General features: G+C 44.6%; 1 protein-coding gene across 8 annotated transcripts in view; it reads left to right on the top strand.

Moving 5' to 3' along the window:
* Positions 1-12,997, top strand: part of Pparg (peroxisome proliferator activated receptor gamma) — a 139,383-nt gene extending 126,386 nt beyond the window's left edge. For all 8 annotated transcript variants that reach the window (XM_047535022.1, XM_047535018.1, XM_047535023.1 and 5 more), the window contains one exon: positions 12,529-12,997. In XM_047535022.1, coding sequence (XP_047390978.1) covers positions 12,529-12,776 — 248 coding nt within the window. In that variant the 3' untranslated portion in view covers positions 12,777-12,997. The remainder of the gene's footprint in view (positions 1-12,528) is intronic.
* Positions 12,998-18,695: the final 5,698 nt, after the last annotated feature.

Genomic DNA, 18,695 nt, shown 5'->3' with positions numbered 1-18,695 from the left:
AATTGGGACTGGGACTGTAGCTCAGTGGTAGAGCACTTGCTTAGCATGCATGAGGCCCTGGGTTCCATCCCCAGAACCACAAAAGAAAAAGAAAATCTTTAATTAGTCAAGAAATGGCTTTGTAAATAATGTGATTGGATTCAATGTGATATTGGGATCACTGGATTTGATTCATAGTGGCTAATGAAAATTAAAAGTGGGGCTGTTGAAATGTATATGTCATATAGACAAGTTCCTTTAGCGTTAAACTGTCTTCGCAATAGCTGATACCCAGATCTCATTCAATCCTCACAACAATCCGAAGAAAAAAAAAAAAGAAAGAAATCTGAAGGTAGCAGCCTGCCACAGATTATTGACATCTTTTATGAAGTTAAAATGAAAAGGAAAACTATGGATAATTTTAGACTTCCTCAAATTAAAGTGGGGGGCAGTTACCATTGACTTTTCCTGTATCATAAAAGCCAAATACATCTCTGACCCAAGTTTGCTTTTGTAGATGAAGTCTAAACATAGGCAGTAGATAAGAATGAACAAACGGGACCCCTTCTTTGTCCAGCTCACAGGAGTGATTCTCTTCTTTGCTTAGAGAAGCTACTTGGGTGTAGGCCAGGTAAAGAGCTGCCTAGCAGTTGGTGTCAGCCCAAAGACTGGCTTCTTGTAAGCTCTGGGGCATATGTAGATGGTGACATGATTGGTGACATCAGTACCTCAGATTTGGGTTATTTCTGAATTCCAAAAAGGGAAAATATTCATGCAAGCAAGAAGCTTTGATCCAGAAAACAAATTTCTGATCCTACCCAGTCTTAACAAGATTGATTGTCTTCTCCTCTGCAGTTTATTTGGAAATCTATCAATTGCTTTAGTGATTTCTGAAAGAAGCACTTTTGGCAGGGACCCAGATGACCTCATTCTGATTATTAGAAATCACAGAAGAGCTTGTCTGGTGAAGGCATGTGGGACCCTAGGCTGAGGGAACATTGAGAAGGGTGGGTGCTGTACAAGAGGTGGGGGATAAGGGACTGAGGAGACCTATAGGAGATTTTTGCATGAAGGTAGCACATTGACCCCACTCAGCATTTGCTGGGGAAATCAGAATTGCAACCCAAAGATTGCTGTCATTAACTTCACCCATCAAAACTGCTGAACCCACTTGATCTGGTGCTGAGATTGGCCCTGTGCTTATGAGCATCTCTGCTGTTCACTCAGCTCTCAAAGCCAGCTTGCTGAGAAAGATGACCTAGTTCTCAAACTGTCCTCCTATCTCTCTTTCTCTCTCTCCCCCTGAGCTGGTGTGGGGTGGGCAAGAATCAGACTAAACCAGTAAGAGCACGGGCCAGAACTGAAGTTCAGTCCTTTGTACCTTTGTGAGAGCATTTCACGTGCATTCTCTCTTTAGAGCCTCACAGTATTCCAGGTCATTAGTTTCATTCCATAGGAAGCAGGGTGAGGGTCAGAGACCCAAGGGAGTTGACTGAGACCTAGTAACTAGGGAGCAGTGGAACTAGGACTGCTCTGTCCCCTCCACCTCCTGGCGGGTGGATGTGGTCAGCTCACTCACTCTGATGCTCATGACTGCAACCTGTGCTTCCTTCCCCATCCTCCCCAGGCCCAAGGCCTGTAGGCCAGAAGGAGCCCTTCTTTGCCCATCGCAGCAAATAATAGCTTCCTCTCACCCTCTAGTCTTACTCTGAGGTGGATGGCGTCAGGAGTAATAAAACTGCCTCCAGCAAGGGTAGATTTGCAACTGGCGCCACAGCCTGATGCCAGCCTCACTAGCAAACTCCCAAACCTACCCTGTGGCCAACCCAAGTGTACAACTCAGGAAGGCTGACAAGCCCCAGGACACTCTACTGGACGTTTCGCCCCCTTGAGCGTGTGCCGTTTGGTGAAGAAAAGCCTACCAGGGTTCCAACTGGAACTCTGCAATAGGAAAAGGCTCTTTTTGTTAATTCAGAGTCGTTTGGAATCCATTTCAGTTCTTCCTAAACTTCCAAGATACGAGGGAGGAAATTCACTGGATTTTACGACGTATTTTTCGAGGCAAATTGCCACTGCTGTCTGAATGACAGAGGAGCTGCAAATATCCCTGCAACGGCCACAGATGACAACACATCCAGCCTCCTCATTTACCCTCTGGAGTCTGGCCTGGCCATGCAAACCACCCCTGGAGCAGCTCCTTTTTCCAGCAGATCCTGGCACGGTCCATCTCTGAAGCAGCTCTGGACAGCTGTTCTCGGAGTGATCCACTGTTGAACAGGCAGGGAGAACAGGGGACAAGAAGGATTTGTTCCCACCGCTGTACGTTTGCAGATCAAAGAAGGGATGACCTTGTTTGTCAGTTTCTAATGTCTCATTTTATCAGGTCAGTAACCCGAGGCCCCTGTGGCTCATGGGTTATGATCAGATGGATGGGTGGTTGGACAGATACACTTTTTAATTTATTGGAATTAAAATATAATCAAAGCACAAAACGCAACTCAAGACATACTTATGAAATGAATAATAATCTGAAATAATAATAGCAACCATTTGTTGAGTAATTTCTCCATGTGCCGGAACACATGCTAAGCACTTTATATACATTGATAACCTATAGTTCCGCCTGGTCTGTTATTGTCCCCATTTTGCAGATGGAGAAAATGGAAGCTTAGAGAGATAAAGCAACTTGCCCAAGATCATAGAGGTACTACTCAATGAGGCCAAGGTTCAGATCCAGGTTTCTCCGACTTGAAGATTAGCATAGCACACCTGGGGCTGGGGACGTAGCTTGGTGGGACAGCCCTGGATTCCATCCTCTTAGCCATTGAATTCTGTCACTTTTCATGTATTGATATGTGGAAGAATCTCAAGTAATCATCTTGGTGTGGAGTTCGTTGGTAGTTATCAAAAAATTGTTCCCTGTTCCCATATCATCTCCAAATATCATAATTTAGAATTTCCAGGTTATAGTTTAGCTATTACTCATTAGTGTCCTTCTTAGGACACTGTTTTAACCTAACCACCTAACAAAATTATGCCCTTGATTTTGAAAGTTGCAGGGAAGGCACAGGACCCAGTGATAAGGCTGGAGGCTGGGGCTGGGTTCTTAAACCTGTCACACAGCCAAGTTCCTGGACATAGTGGTGCTGTTTGCAGAACCCACCACAGAAATGGATGGTAAACTTCAAATAGCTAAGTAAATACATTTCTGCTTAATCAGATACCATCTTATACTAGATTCTAACATACAGGAGTGGTTGCAGAAAAATTTAAAATGGCTAAAATTCCTTCCAGTACCTTCATTTCTCCCTGCCCTGCAGAAACAAGAAGACCCACAGGCCTGGGCAGGAGTAGCAGAACACCTCATTCCAGCTCACAGAGCCCAGGTGACCCACAAGCACAGAGCTTGAGGGGTGCTGGGCTTGGGAGTGTCCCTTCTCTCTGCCACTATCCACCCCCCAGTCACCCTTTAAAGTCTTGAGCATATTCCCATCTCTAAATTGAAAAGTGTCACCTTCCATTTTTTCTGCATGACCATTTCTACAAGTTACGTAGTTATGCACACTTCAGCATTTTTCTATGGAAAGGCAGAGTGTACGCACCTCAGTGAGCCTCTGCTATTCTTGAAGAAACCCCAGCTTAGGGAACCTCTGATTATGCTCAGCCCAAAGGCCCCACAATCTTCTTAGTCTGTGAGAATCTGCCTTACCAGTCAAGTAGGGTGGAGACAAAACCCAAAATTGTTTTAAAAAATAGATTTTAAAAACAGTGATGAACACAGCAGGGCCTGATTTATCTTGAGGGGTGCTGGAAACCCAACCCAGGGTCTCAGGCACGCTAAGCATGCACTCTACCACTGAGCCACACTGCCAACTCTAGGCCAGCCTCCTCCTACCTTTCCTATACCAGATAAAGACCTAACCTCCTCCTTCTAAGTTTTTTTGGACAAGACTCAGGCTAGTACCTTTAAGATGAAAGTTGTTTTTCCGACTCTCCTCGAGGTACCGAAAGTAAAATAAGGACATCTGATTTCTCTTGAGCAAGTCAGCCAGCTTTAATAACACGGCTCACATCCCCTACCTGGGGGATGCATCTAACACTCACGTCTTCATGGGTGAACTCCCTAATGGACACCTACACCAGGTTGTGTGAGGCTGCCCCAACTAGTTGGCAGAATGGCTTTGAATAATGACTCAGTTTGAGTTATCTAGAAACATCTCATTAGCTCCGTATTTTCGTAACCTCGTGCCCTTGGTATGACAGGGGCGAGGTATGTGTTTGAGTCCTCAACTGGCACAAATACTAAAAACCAGAGAGCTGGAGGTGGGGATATTGTATCAGGGAAATGATGAAATGTTATAGAATTGTCTGATAAATTTCAATATATGTGTGTGTGTATGAATAGAAGAAATACGCAGAAATAAGTCAGTATACAGGCTTCTGTCGATCATAGGATGTATGGCAGCATCTTCATCTGTAACTGTATGCGAAGCAAAACTTCCTCTTCCACCAGGGCTGGGTAGGCCGCCCACCACCCTCTGGGCGAGCAAGCAAACAATTGTATTTGAGCTCAGACCTGAGATAGAAAGTCAAACCGCTGAGTCATTCCTGTCCCCACACCAGGCAGCCCTGGAAAAGGTTCGGTGCCCGTCGGTCAGTGGGTGAGCTGCTTTTCGGAGCACTTTATCATTTGGGGTTCTCACAATGTGTGTTTAAACTCTGGATGACCTCGGGCCAGCCTTCCAGACTGGCACAAGTCCCCAAGTGAGGAAGAATGAAACTAGAGGCCACAAACAGGGGGGTGAAGGTGCCACTTGGTCCTGGAGGGTCTTTCCAGCTTCGCACACAGGTGGGATGGCACGGGAGAAGGCTGTGGAATCACAGGGGCTGGGCTAAACAAAACCCCTCTCCAGCGCTTCCTAGGAGTGAGATTGTGGGCAATTATTTACCTCCGAAAGTCCTAATTTCCTTATCAGTTCCCCCACGCAAGTGGAATAACATTATGTGAAGCCTTTGGCATCTTGCCTGGGACATGTCAAGCACACAGCAAATGCTAATTTCCCCTTTTCCCCCATGTGATATAATTTGAAGTAGCTCCACTCCATCCTGCCAGTCAAGTGGCTTGAAATTCCACCAATAGTCATTCTTAAAATCCCTTATTACAATATAAATACCCCTGGGGAGCTCTGAGCTAATCCCTTTATCAGCCATCACTTTAAGGGGATTAGTTGTGGATTGAGAACAAAACCCAAAGGGAAAGAGATCCTGAGGCAGGAGGAGGGGTCCGGAGAGTGGGGGTGGGGTGGGAAAGTCCTGTGGCCCCCCAAGAGACAGGCAAGGGCAGGACTGGGGTGGATTCCCACCCTCCCAGAATTTTGATGGACTTGATGGGGGACATTGTGTTTAGAGGTCATATTTGAAAATCATACCTACGTTTTTGAGATCACAGGTTCTTTTCAAAACTGCAGAGACATCAGAAAGGAAGATGCTGGTGGAGGGCGAGGACGGTGGAAAAGGAGGCGCTCTTAAGCCCTTCCCTTAACCGTTTTCTCTCTTTCTCCTTCCCAGACAGTGATAGGGCAGAGGTCATCCTCCTACTTCCACTCCACTCTTCTCCCTCCTCCTCACACCCCCATTTTCAGTCCCACCTTGCACATGGCGGGAGCAGAGCTGTGTCTGAATGACTTGGCCTGAGGAAGGAACCACTCCTGATCCTGCAGCAGGGCCTAAATGGAGGGATCACGAGGTACTAGAACAGCCGAGGGGCCTAACCGCAGTTGCAGGGAGACAGAGTGCAGCAGCTTCCCAGGGGCAAGACCGAAATAGCAAGACACATTTCCATCCCAGAACACCTACAAGTAAAACAGACCCCGGGCTCAATTCACAGGAGACTTCACAGAGTGAAAGAACTGAACACAGAGTCCAGTGTTCCCTGCCCTTGCCACTAACATCCACGTTTGTTCTGTAGCTTGGGAGTTGACTCTGGAGGTAGGAGTTGAGTGCTTGAAATGAGGCAAGTGGATGTTAATGTTAATTGCTAGTTAATGGGCAGATGCAAGAAAACATTGGCTTGGTTGGGTTTCATTGTTGTCCTTATCACCTTCCACCATCCTTCCACCTTCCTGGCTAATTCATATTCATTGTTGTTACCTGACATAGAAAGTGCTTATTAACACGAGGCCTTTGCTGCGCTGGAATGTTGACACACTTCAGCAGGAGAGTGTCCTGGGTGCAGATGATCTCTGTTTTGTGAAAGCATTTGCAAGATCTCTATTTTATGTTGTCCCCTTTTCCCTGACAGCAGCGGGAAACTGTTTGCTTCTAAAATCATCCATCGCTCGGCCCTCTGGTTAATTTAGGCTGGCCCTCAGCATTCCTAATAAATTCAAGAACAAGGTGCAGTCCCAGGATGGGAAGGAGAAAATATCAAGAAGGGAGAAACAAATGGAGGAAAAAAAAAACAAACTGAGAAAGGAACAATTTAGGGAGGGAGACTAGGAAAGATCTAGAAAGAAACCCAGGAAAATCAGAAAATGAGAGAAGAAAGGAGGAAAAAGAGGCAATTTTAAAGAGCACTAATAAAAGTAGTAATAGCTAACTGACCACATATCAGACATGCTCTAAACCCCGTTCAGTGTGAACCCATTTAATCCTCTAAACACCACCATGAGTTAGTTTACCCCCAGATCTGTTTTTAATTTTTTTTTATTTTTGCAGTGCTGAGGACGGAACCCAGGGCCTTGAACTTACTAAGCAAGTGCTTTACCACTGAGCCACACCCCCAGCCCCATATTTATTTTTTGAGCCAGAGTCTTGCCATGTTGCCCCTGCTGGTCTCCAACCCCTGGTCTCAAGTCATCCTCCTGAGTATATGGGACTATAGTCAACACACTGCCATGCCAGCTAAGCTCGGTTTTGTTTTGTTTTGTTTTTAAATAAGAAAACCAAAGTACAGAGAGGTTGAGGAACTTGCCCATGGTTACCCAGGGAGTAAATTGCAAAGTTGGAAGTAAAACAGCACTTCTTACCCTTGGCAGCACATTCAGATCACCTGGAGCTTTTAAAAATCTTGAAGGACACAGCCCAGTCAAGTAAATCAGAAACCCCAGGGACTGGACCCATGTATTACTTTGTGTTTAATACCCACAGATGATTTCCACATGTAGCCAAAATTGAGAATCCCTGCACTAGATCCAGCTCCAATGCAGACCTCAATGTGGACAGAACTCATGGGAAACTTTGTTAAATTACTTTTTTGCTAAAGGAAATATGGTAGGAGGGAATTACTTTACCTCCTTGCCACATTCAGTCTGGACTGACAACCTCCGTGATTGTGATAGGTCAGAAAAGTGCCCCAGGATCCCTAGCAAGATTTCTCCAAGGAAGTAGTCAGTTAGGCCCTGTGACTTTTTTTTTTTTTTTTTTTTTTTTTGCGTTGTGATTATTCTTAAACTGTACTGCGTGCCCGTAGTCGACGACCAGAATGAGACTTACCTGAACCCCCAAACGTGTTTGTGCCATGAATTGTCTTCCTTGTGTTCCCAAGTTGCCACTCTTATCAAGAACCCTGCTGTTCCGAGGGCACCCCACCCACACGTACAGGCCCGACCCCCAACCCAGTGGCAACTGTCTTTATTTGAGCAAACACAGAGAAGAGTAATATCTTTCTAACATTCCTTCTACCTATTTCATTCTCAACCATGGCCTGATAAGAGAAATGTTATTGCCTTAAAAATTAAGGTTACTGGATTTGTCCAAAGGCACCCAGACTCAAATCCAGCCTTCAATTTCCAAGTGCACTGCTCCTTAGAACCCACCTCTGAACTTGGGGAGCAACACAATAAAGGAAATTAGAGAGAAAGCGTAAAAGGAAGTTCCACTGCAGTGTTGAGTCCTACGCGGCCCTACCTACCTCCCCTTCAGTGTTCACTCTTCCTCTGAACTGAAGTCTTTCCTTGTGGATCAATCTACAGCAGCCCTGAAAGTGGACTCCCCCCACCCCAGACTCCCTAGGAACTGTCAGGTTCAGACTCCCCATAGGAAAGGCAGTGACCGCATCTCCCAGAGTAGAGACAGACCATCCAGCCATCCATGTGGGTTTTTCTGCCTTGTGCTTCAGGAGACCCACCTTTGGTGATCTGGGTCCCTAACTGATCCTGTTCCTAGGAAAATCCAGGCTGGGAAAATGACCAGTCCAGGTGGGCAGATCCCAGGTCAGAGGGTCAGAGAATTTGAATCTGCTTCAGATAAACTCTGCACTTAACATGGAACCAGATCTGGATAAAATGGAAGCTTTGTAAATCTGCCCATCATCCACAGTCCTCTCTAATCAATTCCAGGACTGTGGAATGGAGACCGGAAAGGTTTCTTACCCAATTCTCTGCTGCCTGGGGAGTCAGGAATCAGTAATTGACTCCAGCCTCCTGGAGTGCTAGTCAATAGGCACTTCCCCAAAGGGCCTTCTGGGCAGCCCTGGCCAGCAAAGAGGGCCCTGACCCCAAACCTCCTCCAGTCTCACCCTCAGCAAGGTGCAGCAAGGGGACCTCAGATAGCCCTGAATCTCTTAGGAGTGAAGAGGCAAGGGACAGGACCGAGGGCAGTTCTGGGTGTCCAGAAAGAGTCCTGTGGCTCACCACTCTGGCACCAACTTAGCTCAGTAAAGGTGTGTGTGTGTGTGTGTGTGTGTGTGTGTGTGTGTATAGAAGAAAGTGGAAAAGCAAGGCAGGAGGATCCTTTTTGCCCTTGACACTGGGGTTTGCTTAAGACCAAAGAAGCCTTCTTGGTTTTATTTTTATTTTTAAGCATTCCATTTGTTCTAAGTTTAACATGCAAGCCTGTTATTACACTTTTCCAATTAGATTTTTGAGTTTATTATGTGCATTGTGTACCAGAGGGGATTACACATGGGAATGAATCTTAGAACTTTGAATTAGAGATTTAGAGATCATCGATGAATCCCGTCCCTTTAGTGCACAGAGGAGGAAATTGAGCCCAGCAAGCTTAATCAGTTTGCCCCAAGGTCACGGAACTGGGGAGTGAAAGACCAAGGAGGAGAGTGCGTGGCCTTTCCTACTCCACAGCGCTCCTGCCCTGAGCCATTCTTCCTCTGCCGAGGCTGTGTCGGGGACAGCAGGACCCATCCATAAATGATCTAACTTGTCACCAGAGAAAATATCCTTAATCCGTGGCCACAAAATTTTAGCACTTGGGCCAAGCATCATCCATCACATCATAAAGAGGAACTTGCCAAGGAGGGGTTTGAAAATCCAAACCAGATCCTTCCCCAGTCTAGAGGGGCCAGTTACGTTTACTGCATCAGGGCCAAGTGTACAGCAGCAAGCCCGTCCTTTGCCTTTTAGGGTTTGTTTTTTGGATAAAGGAGACCTACCAGGTTAACGTCATAGGAGGAAGGAGAGAAGGCTTAGGGCACCAGTGCCCATAACACCTGCCGCCCTGAGTCAGCGCCACTCAGATGCACACATGCATTCTCACGGCCACTACTTTTGAAATCTTAAACATTTATGAAAGGGAAGGTCAGAAATCTCTAAATCGAAGGCCCCAGGCCAGCACCCTGCCTGCCTTGAAGCCTCACTGGTCCTCGTGATGATAAAACTAGTGTGAGAAAGACACGGCTCTTCCAGGGGCACACGATTCTCTGGGCCAAGACCAAAGAATTCGTTTCATTCTCAGAATCCGGGAGGTTTTGGCTGACGGCTCCAGGAATAAATGCTGACGTTAAAGATACGTAAATACTTGATCCAATCAGTGCAGTATGCTAGAGACATTAGGGGCAGGGAAAATCAAGGACAAATTTCCCTCTGGAGTGAAAAAGTAGTAAGAAATTTAATTTAGGGGAATATATTGCCCTGAAACCACTGTATTCTACATTGTTCTGCTGCGCCTCACCTCAATACAGGAGGTTACAGGAACCTATTAAATATGCCTGTTCACAGACTTCTCCATTGTGTGGCGATCCTGCCATCAGGCTTGTTCACCACCAGGAGAGTTCTACTTTACAGTCCAGGGCTTTTGGCCAGAACAGCCATCTCCCTCATTAACTTGGCCAATGTGTGCATCCTGGTGGTCAGAGGCGATCAGGATGTAGTCTCTGCCCTGAATACCTTTTGGACTACAGGGGAGAGAAATGAGAAAATCAGTACTTACATGCAAGGAGTAAGGGTTAAGACTCGAATCCAAACTCCCAAGTCTGCCTTTTACTGAAATGTGACAGGGTTGTTTTTTTGGGTTTTTTTTTTTTTGGTTTGTTTTTGTTTTTGTTTTTGTGGTACTAGGGGCATCTAACCACTGAGCCACATCCCCCAGCCTCTTTTACTTCTTATTTCGAGACAGGGTCTTGCTATGTTGCCCAGGCTGGCCTTGAACTTGCGATCCTCCTGCCTCAGCCTACTGAGTAGATGGGTTTACAAGGTATGTGCCACCACAATCAGGAAAAGCTCTATTTCAAAAAAAAAAAGAGAGAAAAAAAATTGACAAATCATAGGCAGGTCAGATTTTTAAATGAGAGAACGCACGATTAAAGAGTACCGCCAGGTATGATGGTGCATGTCTGTAACCTGGGGAGCTTGGGAAGCTGCAGCAGGAGCTTCACAAATTCAAGACCACTCTGGGAAACTAAGAGACCTGTCTAAAATTAAAAATATAAAAAGGACTGGCTCAGTGGTAGAGCGTTCCTGGGTTCAACCCCCAGTACCACCAAAGAAAAGGAAAAAGGGAGGAGGCAGGCAGACAGACCATTAATTAAGTTAAGGGGGCACTAATGAAAAAAATATTCCAGATTCTGAAAGAAGAGCACATACAACTTTATCTCAGTACAAATTACTAAAATTTTGTTTATAAGTTACAGAAAGCCTGAATAGAGTAAAAACTATGGAAAACAAATTAAAGGCAGTGAAAGATTTATCACCATGGTCAGTGGTTCTGCAAATCAATTCCAAGAAACCACCAAGGGACAGGTCATGACTACACAGAAACAGAAGGAAAACTTCTCAACTCAGTTTATGAGACTAATTAACATTTACTGCCAAAACAGGCAAAGGGTAGCACACACACACACAAAATTAACACTCTGGACCTACAAATATAAAAACCCTAAATAAAATACTAGCATATGAATGCAAGGGTATAAAGAAAGTTATTAATGTAATTCACTGTACCAGGTTAAGAGAAAACTATATCTCTTTAGATATCGTATCTCTTCAGATAAAAAAAAATTTAAAGTGTTTGATAAAATTCAACCAACATTCCCAGCTAAAACAAACTAAAAACTTAAATTCTTGGAAAACCAAGAGTACAACACATTCACAATAACCTATAACAAACATCATACGTAGTGGTAAACCATGATAAGCATTTCCTTCATCATTAGGAGTGAAAGCTGTGGTGGTATACCTGTAGTTCCAGCTACTTAGGAGGCTGAGGCAGGAGGATCACTTGAGCCCAGGAGTTGGAGACCAGCTTGGACAATATAATCAGATCCCTTTGCAGAAAGAAAGAAGAAAGAGAAAGAAAGAGAGAAAGGGAACGAGAGAAAGTAAGTCTCTTATTGCAACTCTAATTTAGTATAGTTTTAGCCAACTCAGTATGACAAGAAAAGGAAATGAGAAGTTTAAACACTGGAAAAGAAGAAACAAAGCTCCCATTATTTGCAGATGTAATTATCCATCCAAAAAAGTTAAACATTCTGACTAAAAACTATTTGAACTGACAAGAGTTCAGAAAATTGGAATGGATTCGGTATACTACAATCAATAATATTTTAAACATCGGCAGGGATAGATTAGAAAATGTAATGCAGATGAAGAGTCCATTCAACAACAGATGATCCTAAAGCACTTAATAAATCTATTAAGGTCCACATGAAGAAAAACATCAAAAGTTTTCAAGTAATTGACATTCACCATTTGTGAATTGAAATAAGAAAAGTATAAAGAAGACTTGGCAAAAATTGCCTGCAGTGTCCCCACTCAGAAGAAAGCTGTTGAAGTAAGGGGCAGTTATTTTAACAAACTGTAACAGTTATTTTAAAACTCTGTTTTATCACATTGAAAAGGTAATATACCATACTAAGCAAAAAAAAGACAATGCTTTTTATTTTAGGTATACTCGAAGAGGGTAGGTAGAAGCTGTGTGAAACAGATTCATCCAGAAGGAGCAGAACTTGGAAATGAGATTTCTGAGAAATGTGTTGGCAGAAGAGGCCTCAATTTGAGGACAGAATTGTTCCAATGTTGTGTTACATCAACCAGGCAGATTTAGTCCTGGCCAGGAAAAGAATTCCCTGGAAGGAGCTCTGATGGTTTGTTTTAATTCCATCCTCAGTTCCTGCCCTCTACCTGCTTCCCACTCAAGAAGCAAAACAGGGATTGGGGGGTGTGTCTCAGTCCTGAGTTTCCTCCCCAGCACTGCAAAACAAAAGAACAGAATCAGAAACTTATGAGTGAGTAGTCAGGAGCTGCCCAGACCTCAGAGGGAGCCTAGAGCAAGCTGTGACTGAACCTCTCCTTGTGTTTTCCGTTTGTGCTCCTGCAGACCGCCCAGGCTTGCTGAACGTGAAGCCCATCGAGGACATCCAGGACAACCTGCTGCAAGCCCTGGAGCTCCAGCTCAAGCTGAACCACCCCGAGGCCTCGCAGCTGTTCGCCAAGCTGCTCCAGAAAATGACAGACCTCAGACAGATAGTCACCGAGCACGTGCAGCTATTGCAAGTGATCAAGAAGACGGAAACGGACATGAGTCTTCACCCACTCCTCCAGGAAATCTACAAGGACTTGTATTAGCAGAGAAGTCCCACTCCAGTGACAACTTGTCTCTTCTTCCAATTGCACTATTATTTTGAGGGAAAATCTGACACCTAAGAAATTTACTGTGAAAAAAAAAAAAGCATTTTAAAAAAAGAAAAGGTTTTAGAATATGATCTATTTTATGCATATTGTTTATAAAGATACATTTACAATTTACTTTTAATATTAAAAATTATCATGTTATGAAATTGCCGATAGTATTTGAAGACTGAGTCTGTTATGTTCCCCATCCTACCCTCCTAGGCTTCCCCCACACACCCCCTTCTATTTCCTTCCTTCTTTCTTGATACCGTTTTAAAATGTGAATGGAGGGTCTGGGGGTGTGACTCAGTGGTAACATATTGGTCTAGCATGCTTAAGACCCTGGGCTCAACCTAAAAAAAAAAAAATATATATATATATATATATATATATATATACACACACATATATAATTTTATATATAATATATATATTGTTCAAACATTGCTCAAAACATTTCTTTTAACCTGAATATACTAATTTGGCACCATATCTCTTGACTTGCCAAGAATTCAGTCTTCTACTTTTTTTTTTTTTTGCCCCAGGGATTGAGCCCAGGGGCGCTGCACCCCTGAGCCTCATCTCCAGCCCTTTCTGTTTTGTTCTGTTTTGTTTGAGACAGGGAAGTTGCTGAGACTGGCCTCCAACTTGCAATCCTTCTACCTCAGCCTCCCAATTGCTGGGATTACAAATGTGTCCCATCGAGCCCAGCTCATCCTCACATGCTTTAAATCATCTCTCGATTACTTAGAACATCTGATACAATGTAAATGCTATGTAAATAGCTGTTAGAATATAGTTTGGGGAATAAGGACAGGAAAAAAATCTATACCCATTCAAAACAGATTGAATTTTCTACCTATAGTTTGTTGAATCCATATTGGCGCAGAACCCACAGATAGAGCCAACTGTACTGCCTACTAATGGAAAACCAACATGTTCCACTTGGCCAGTGGCAAGCTTTAACTGAACACTGAACCCTGTTAAAAACCTCTGACTAACACAGAAGTGTTTTAAGATTTGGCACCTGCCAAAAAAAAAGAATTTGCAATTGAATTGAGAAGAAAAGATTAGTGTTTCCTTAAAACAGATGATACAACAAAGTAGAAATCATGTGCCGGGTAAGTGGCTCAGACTTTCAAGTACTGTAAGATTTCAGAGGAAGTCAAAAGATTAATGAAATCCGAAAAATCAAGGATGAACCTGTAAAGCAGGGCATGCTGGCACACACCTATGATCCCAGAAACGGGAGGCCGAGGCAGGAGGATTGCAAGTTAGAGGCCAGCCTCGAAATTTAGCAAGACCCTCAGCAACTGAGCAAGACTCTGTCTCTAAATACAAAAAAAAAAAAAAAAAAAAAGGGCTGGGGATGTGACTCAGTGGTTAAGCACCCCTCAGTTCAATATCCAGTCCCAAAAGAAAAAAAGAAAAAGAACATCCAGATGACTAGAGTCCTCATTCCGTTGGTTCTGCGTGGAACTAGTTTATCATCAGGCAGATCTTACAAGAGAATATACAAGTAGTAGGAAAGGTAGAGAGTCTTGGGAGGGACCTTCGAAGGGATCCCTTGTTTACAAAGTTCTCAAACAAAAAGCCTTTCAGCTCACTGCCTGTTGGATCTCAGTTCCCACCAGTGCTCCGCAGCCCATCCAAGCCCTTTCCACATTATCGGAGCTGTGGTTGCCAATGAAGGGGGGAAGAGAGGCACTCTCAGCTCTTTGGCACTGATGGATAGCATTAAATAGCTTTTAAATCCTGGCAGCTTGCAAATTCCCAAGTCTCTGACATTTTCCCTGTGGCTTGGATGATCATTTGCTAAATATTTTACAACACTTTATATTCAGCCTCCAAAGCTCCTGCTCCTTTCTCTGGTCTCCCTCTCTCTCTCCCCCAGGATGATTCACAAGTTAATCAACAAATGTATCATCAGTTATTCATAGTACTTTCTCTGGACACAAAACACACTTAGGGATTTGTGTTAATAAAACTGGGGGAAAAAAGTAACTTTGGTCAAGAGTCAAAAAAAAAAAAAAGGGTTTCCAGGCTCCCCCATGAGCCCTAACCCCAGCACCTCCTCCGACTATGACCTGGCTTTCTTCTCCATCTTCATGCTGTGAGAGGAACAGAGGGACAACAGAAGACCCAGGCGAAGGAGCCATTATCTGTCTACCCTATTCCTCCATCCATAATCGAAACCTGGCCTGACCTGAGTTTCTGGCTTCTTTCTAAAAATCTGAATGAGGAGCCACAAGGGGACCAGGTGAGGGGGTGGGGAGAGCTTTCCAACAAGAGGTCAGAAAGAGAGGCCACCTGGGGACCAGGGGCCTAGCTCAGTGGGAGAACACGTACTCAGCATGCATGAGGCACCAGAAAGACAAAAGAAGGAGCAACTTTAGCTGGTGTCATGCTGAAAATCCCTAGTTATAGGTTTGGGGACCCACAAAACCAGAGGGACAGCCACACCAACACCACTGAGGAAGAAAGAGAGGAGGGACTTGGTAGGCTTACTTACAACTGATTCCGATAACTCTTTCATGGCTTCTTTGAGGTGACCAAAGTCCTTTTTACAAGCAGGCCCTAATTGCTTGATACTACAAACTTCTGTTGATAAAACAGGGGGAAAGGGGTTGGAAATTGGTCCCCAGATTCCCCATTGTAGGAATGGGGAAATACCAGGGTTGGAGTGGGGGCTCCCGGTTCCAACTCCTGAAAGAATTCATTTCCACCATGACCATCGACTTGCTTTGTTTTTTCTTCCCTTTTCCCACCTGCTTGCTGGAGAAATGTGGAATTACCAAAAGACCGAGACTTCTGGTTTTAGGTTTTGTTTTGTTTTGTGTATTGTTTGTTTTTGTTTTGGTACTGGGGATTGAAGCCAGGGACACTTTGCCACTGAGACACATCCCCGGACCATTTTTAGTTTTTATTTGGAGACAGGGTCTCACTAAATTGCTGAGCCTGGCCTCGAACTTAGAATCCCCCTGTCTCAGCCTTCCGAATCTCTGGGATTACCGGACTGCACCACCGCACCCAGCACGACTTCTGTTCTTCACAAGGCAACCAACTCCCTATTTTTCTCTTTCCTCACCCCCTCCTGGTTTCTGCCCTGGCTTCTCATTATCACTATTATTATCTCCACATCCCCAGCCCTGGCTTACCATGGGATTGCACATGGTGCTTCTTCCGTTTAATGCTTTATGCAAAGGATGTAAAATAGCAGGATGACCAGGCGTGGTGTGTGCACCTATAATTCCAGCTATTCGATGGTGGGGGGCAAAATCGGAGGATCACATGAGTCCAGGAGCTCAAGGCCAGTCTGGACAGCATAATGAGAGCCCACTTTATAAATAAATTAATTAAAATAAAGATCCACTGACCACTAAAATATATATATTTAAAAATAAATGAATAGGAGGAAATTAGAGTTTGAAAGGTGTCAGGTGTGACACCTGTCAGGTATCATAGTCCCACCCATTCATCGAACACATGATCAGTCCATGCTCGGTCAAATCTGCCTGGGAACAAAAGTGAAGTGCCTAGCCCTGCCCACCGGAAGCACTGAGGGATGAGTAATCACAAATAGCAGCAGGGACAGCTGTCTAGAGATGCAGAAAGGGTCCATAAATCCTATGGGGTGTCAAAGCACTCCTGGGTCCAGAAAACAGCAAGGGGATGGGGACAGCGGCAGCAAGGGGCCAGGAGTAGAAAGTCAGAGTGGGATTGAGTCAAGCTTATGCTTCATGGTGAGGCGCCATCTTGGATTGGATTTGCAGACCATTGGGATCCAGTGGATGATGCCAAGCAGAAGAGGAATAGGATCAAATTTGAAATTTGGAAAGTGAGCTTTTCCAAAAGTCCATGCTGCCCAGGTAGAAATCCCCTCTACGAAGCTTCCAACCCCTGAACAACTTCCCGATGGGGTGGATACTCTGTCAATGATGGTCAACCCTTAGTTCTGACTCTGCCTCTGGGTCACCCACACCACACACTTATTCCTGCACCCTGAGAGTTCTGACTCAGTAACTCTAACCCAGTTACTATCTTTTGGCCCAATCTTGGGCACTGTTACCCCTGGTCTTCCATTCCCTACCATTCCAAGGAGCCAAGACCTCAGAGAGTCTGCTCCAAGGAGCTTTGCCTCCAGTTTCTTGATCTCAAAATCATTTCTACTCCCATGACTCAAAACCTGCCCACCCTACATCGTTTTCCCAGAAAGTCCCTGCTTTTGCCATAGGATTCTAGAAAATGAGATCCAGGGGTGTTGCTCAGTGATAGAGCATAGCCTAACTTGCGCAGGGTTCCGGTTCAGATCCCCAGCACTGCACATGCACACAAATCATTTGATTAGAAAAATAAAGTACTTTCTGTACGTGTTCAAGGGCAATTGCATCTTGGTGTGGACTTAAGAGTTACACTGACTTGGGTTAAAATTCTAACCCCACAACCTACTGGTTCAGTAGCCATATATGACTCTGGCCAATCGCTTAACCTCTTCAGGCCTTAAGTGCCCTGGTGTGTAAAACGGGGTGACAGTGCCCCTCTTACAGGGCTATCGTGAGGATTAAGCGTAATGAGGGTCGTAAAACACTTTGCACAGTTTTCTTGGCACATCTCAACCAGTCTGTAAGCACGGGCCACAGGCCCCAGTGTGGCTGTTTTTATTAAAGTGTCCTTCGTGGGTGGGGGTGTGGCTCAAGGGTAGAGCATTTGCCTAGCACGCATTAGGCCCTGGGTTCTGTCCCCACCACCACAAATAGTTAATTAAAATTTAAAAGTAAAGTTCATTTGTGTAAGAAGGCATCCTGGGCCTGTAGCTCTTCCCCTTTCAATGTCTTTGCCTCAGCAGACTGTCTCACAGGACATTCAAAGCCAGGTAAAACAACTGAATGTCAGCATTTGACAGTAGAGTCAAAACTCCATTCTCTAACTAGGTACAATGGCACACACCTGTATTCCCAGTGACTCAAGAGGCTGAGGCAGGAGGATCACTAGTTGGAGGTCAGCCTCAGCAACTTAATGAGACCCTATCTCAAAAAGTAAAAAGGGGTGGGCATGTGGAACATCCCTGGTTTCAATCCCCAGTACCACCTAAAGAAGAAGAAGGAAAAAAAAAATCTGTGAAAAGATTTTGCCCCACTCCACAGTATTTGGAGGAAAAAAAAATATTTGAAAGATCATTGCTGTGTTCTGATTTAGAACAAATGCTGGGGATGAGGCTACAAAAACATTTTCTCCAAAAGTAGTGGGACTTTTCTCTTGTGAATTATGCTCCTAATTTTAGACTAATATTACATAGTTCAAATTTCCAGAGGGGTTATAAAGAATAAGAAAATTGCTAATTTGAGTCTGTAGGGAGTGGGTTGGGATATTTCTATCCCCTCTGGAGTTTTGTAAATATGTTCCAGGCCAAAAGTTCCCAGGAGAGTGTCATTTCTGAGATCCGTTGAGTGCCATGGGCTGGTCTCAAGGAGGATCCAAGTGGCTTTCTGCAAGTGGGAAAGCCAATCCCCTTCCACAATCCTGGAAGCCATGGAGTGTGTGTCAGAGCCTCCACTGACTTAGTTCTGTCACTTTCTAGTTGTGAGGCAAGTCATTTTCCTTTCTGGAGACATAGTACCTGGCCTATGGAAGCCCCTCAGCAAATTACATCTAATTCATTCATCATGAATAGGGTCTCATTTTTTCCTATCTATAAAACAGGAATCTGCCGGGCACGGTGGTACACACCTGTGATCCCAGCCCTCGGGAGGCTGAGGCAGGAGGATCTCGAGTTCCAAACCAGCCTCAGCTACTTAGCAAGGCCCTACGCAATTCAGTGAGAACCTTTCTGAAAAAATAAATAAATAAAAGGGCTGGGGATGTGGCTCACTGGTT

The sequence above is a fragment of the Sciurus carolinensis genome, chromosome 19 (assembly GCF_902686445.1).
Source record: "Sciurus carolinensis chromosome 19, mSciCar1.2, whole genome shotgun sequence".
NCBI lineage: Eukaryota > Metazoa > Chordata > Mammalia > Rodentia > Sciuridae > Sciurus > Sciurus carolinensis.
Note: the sequence above shows the minus strand (reverse complement) of the source record. Positions and strands in the feature narration are given on the sequence as shown.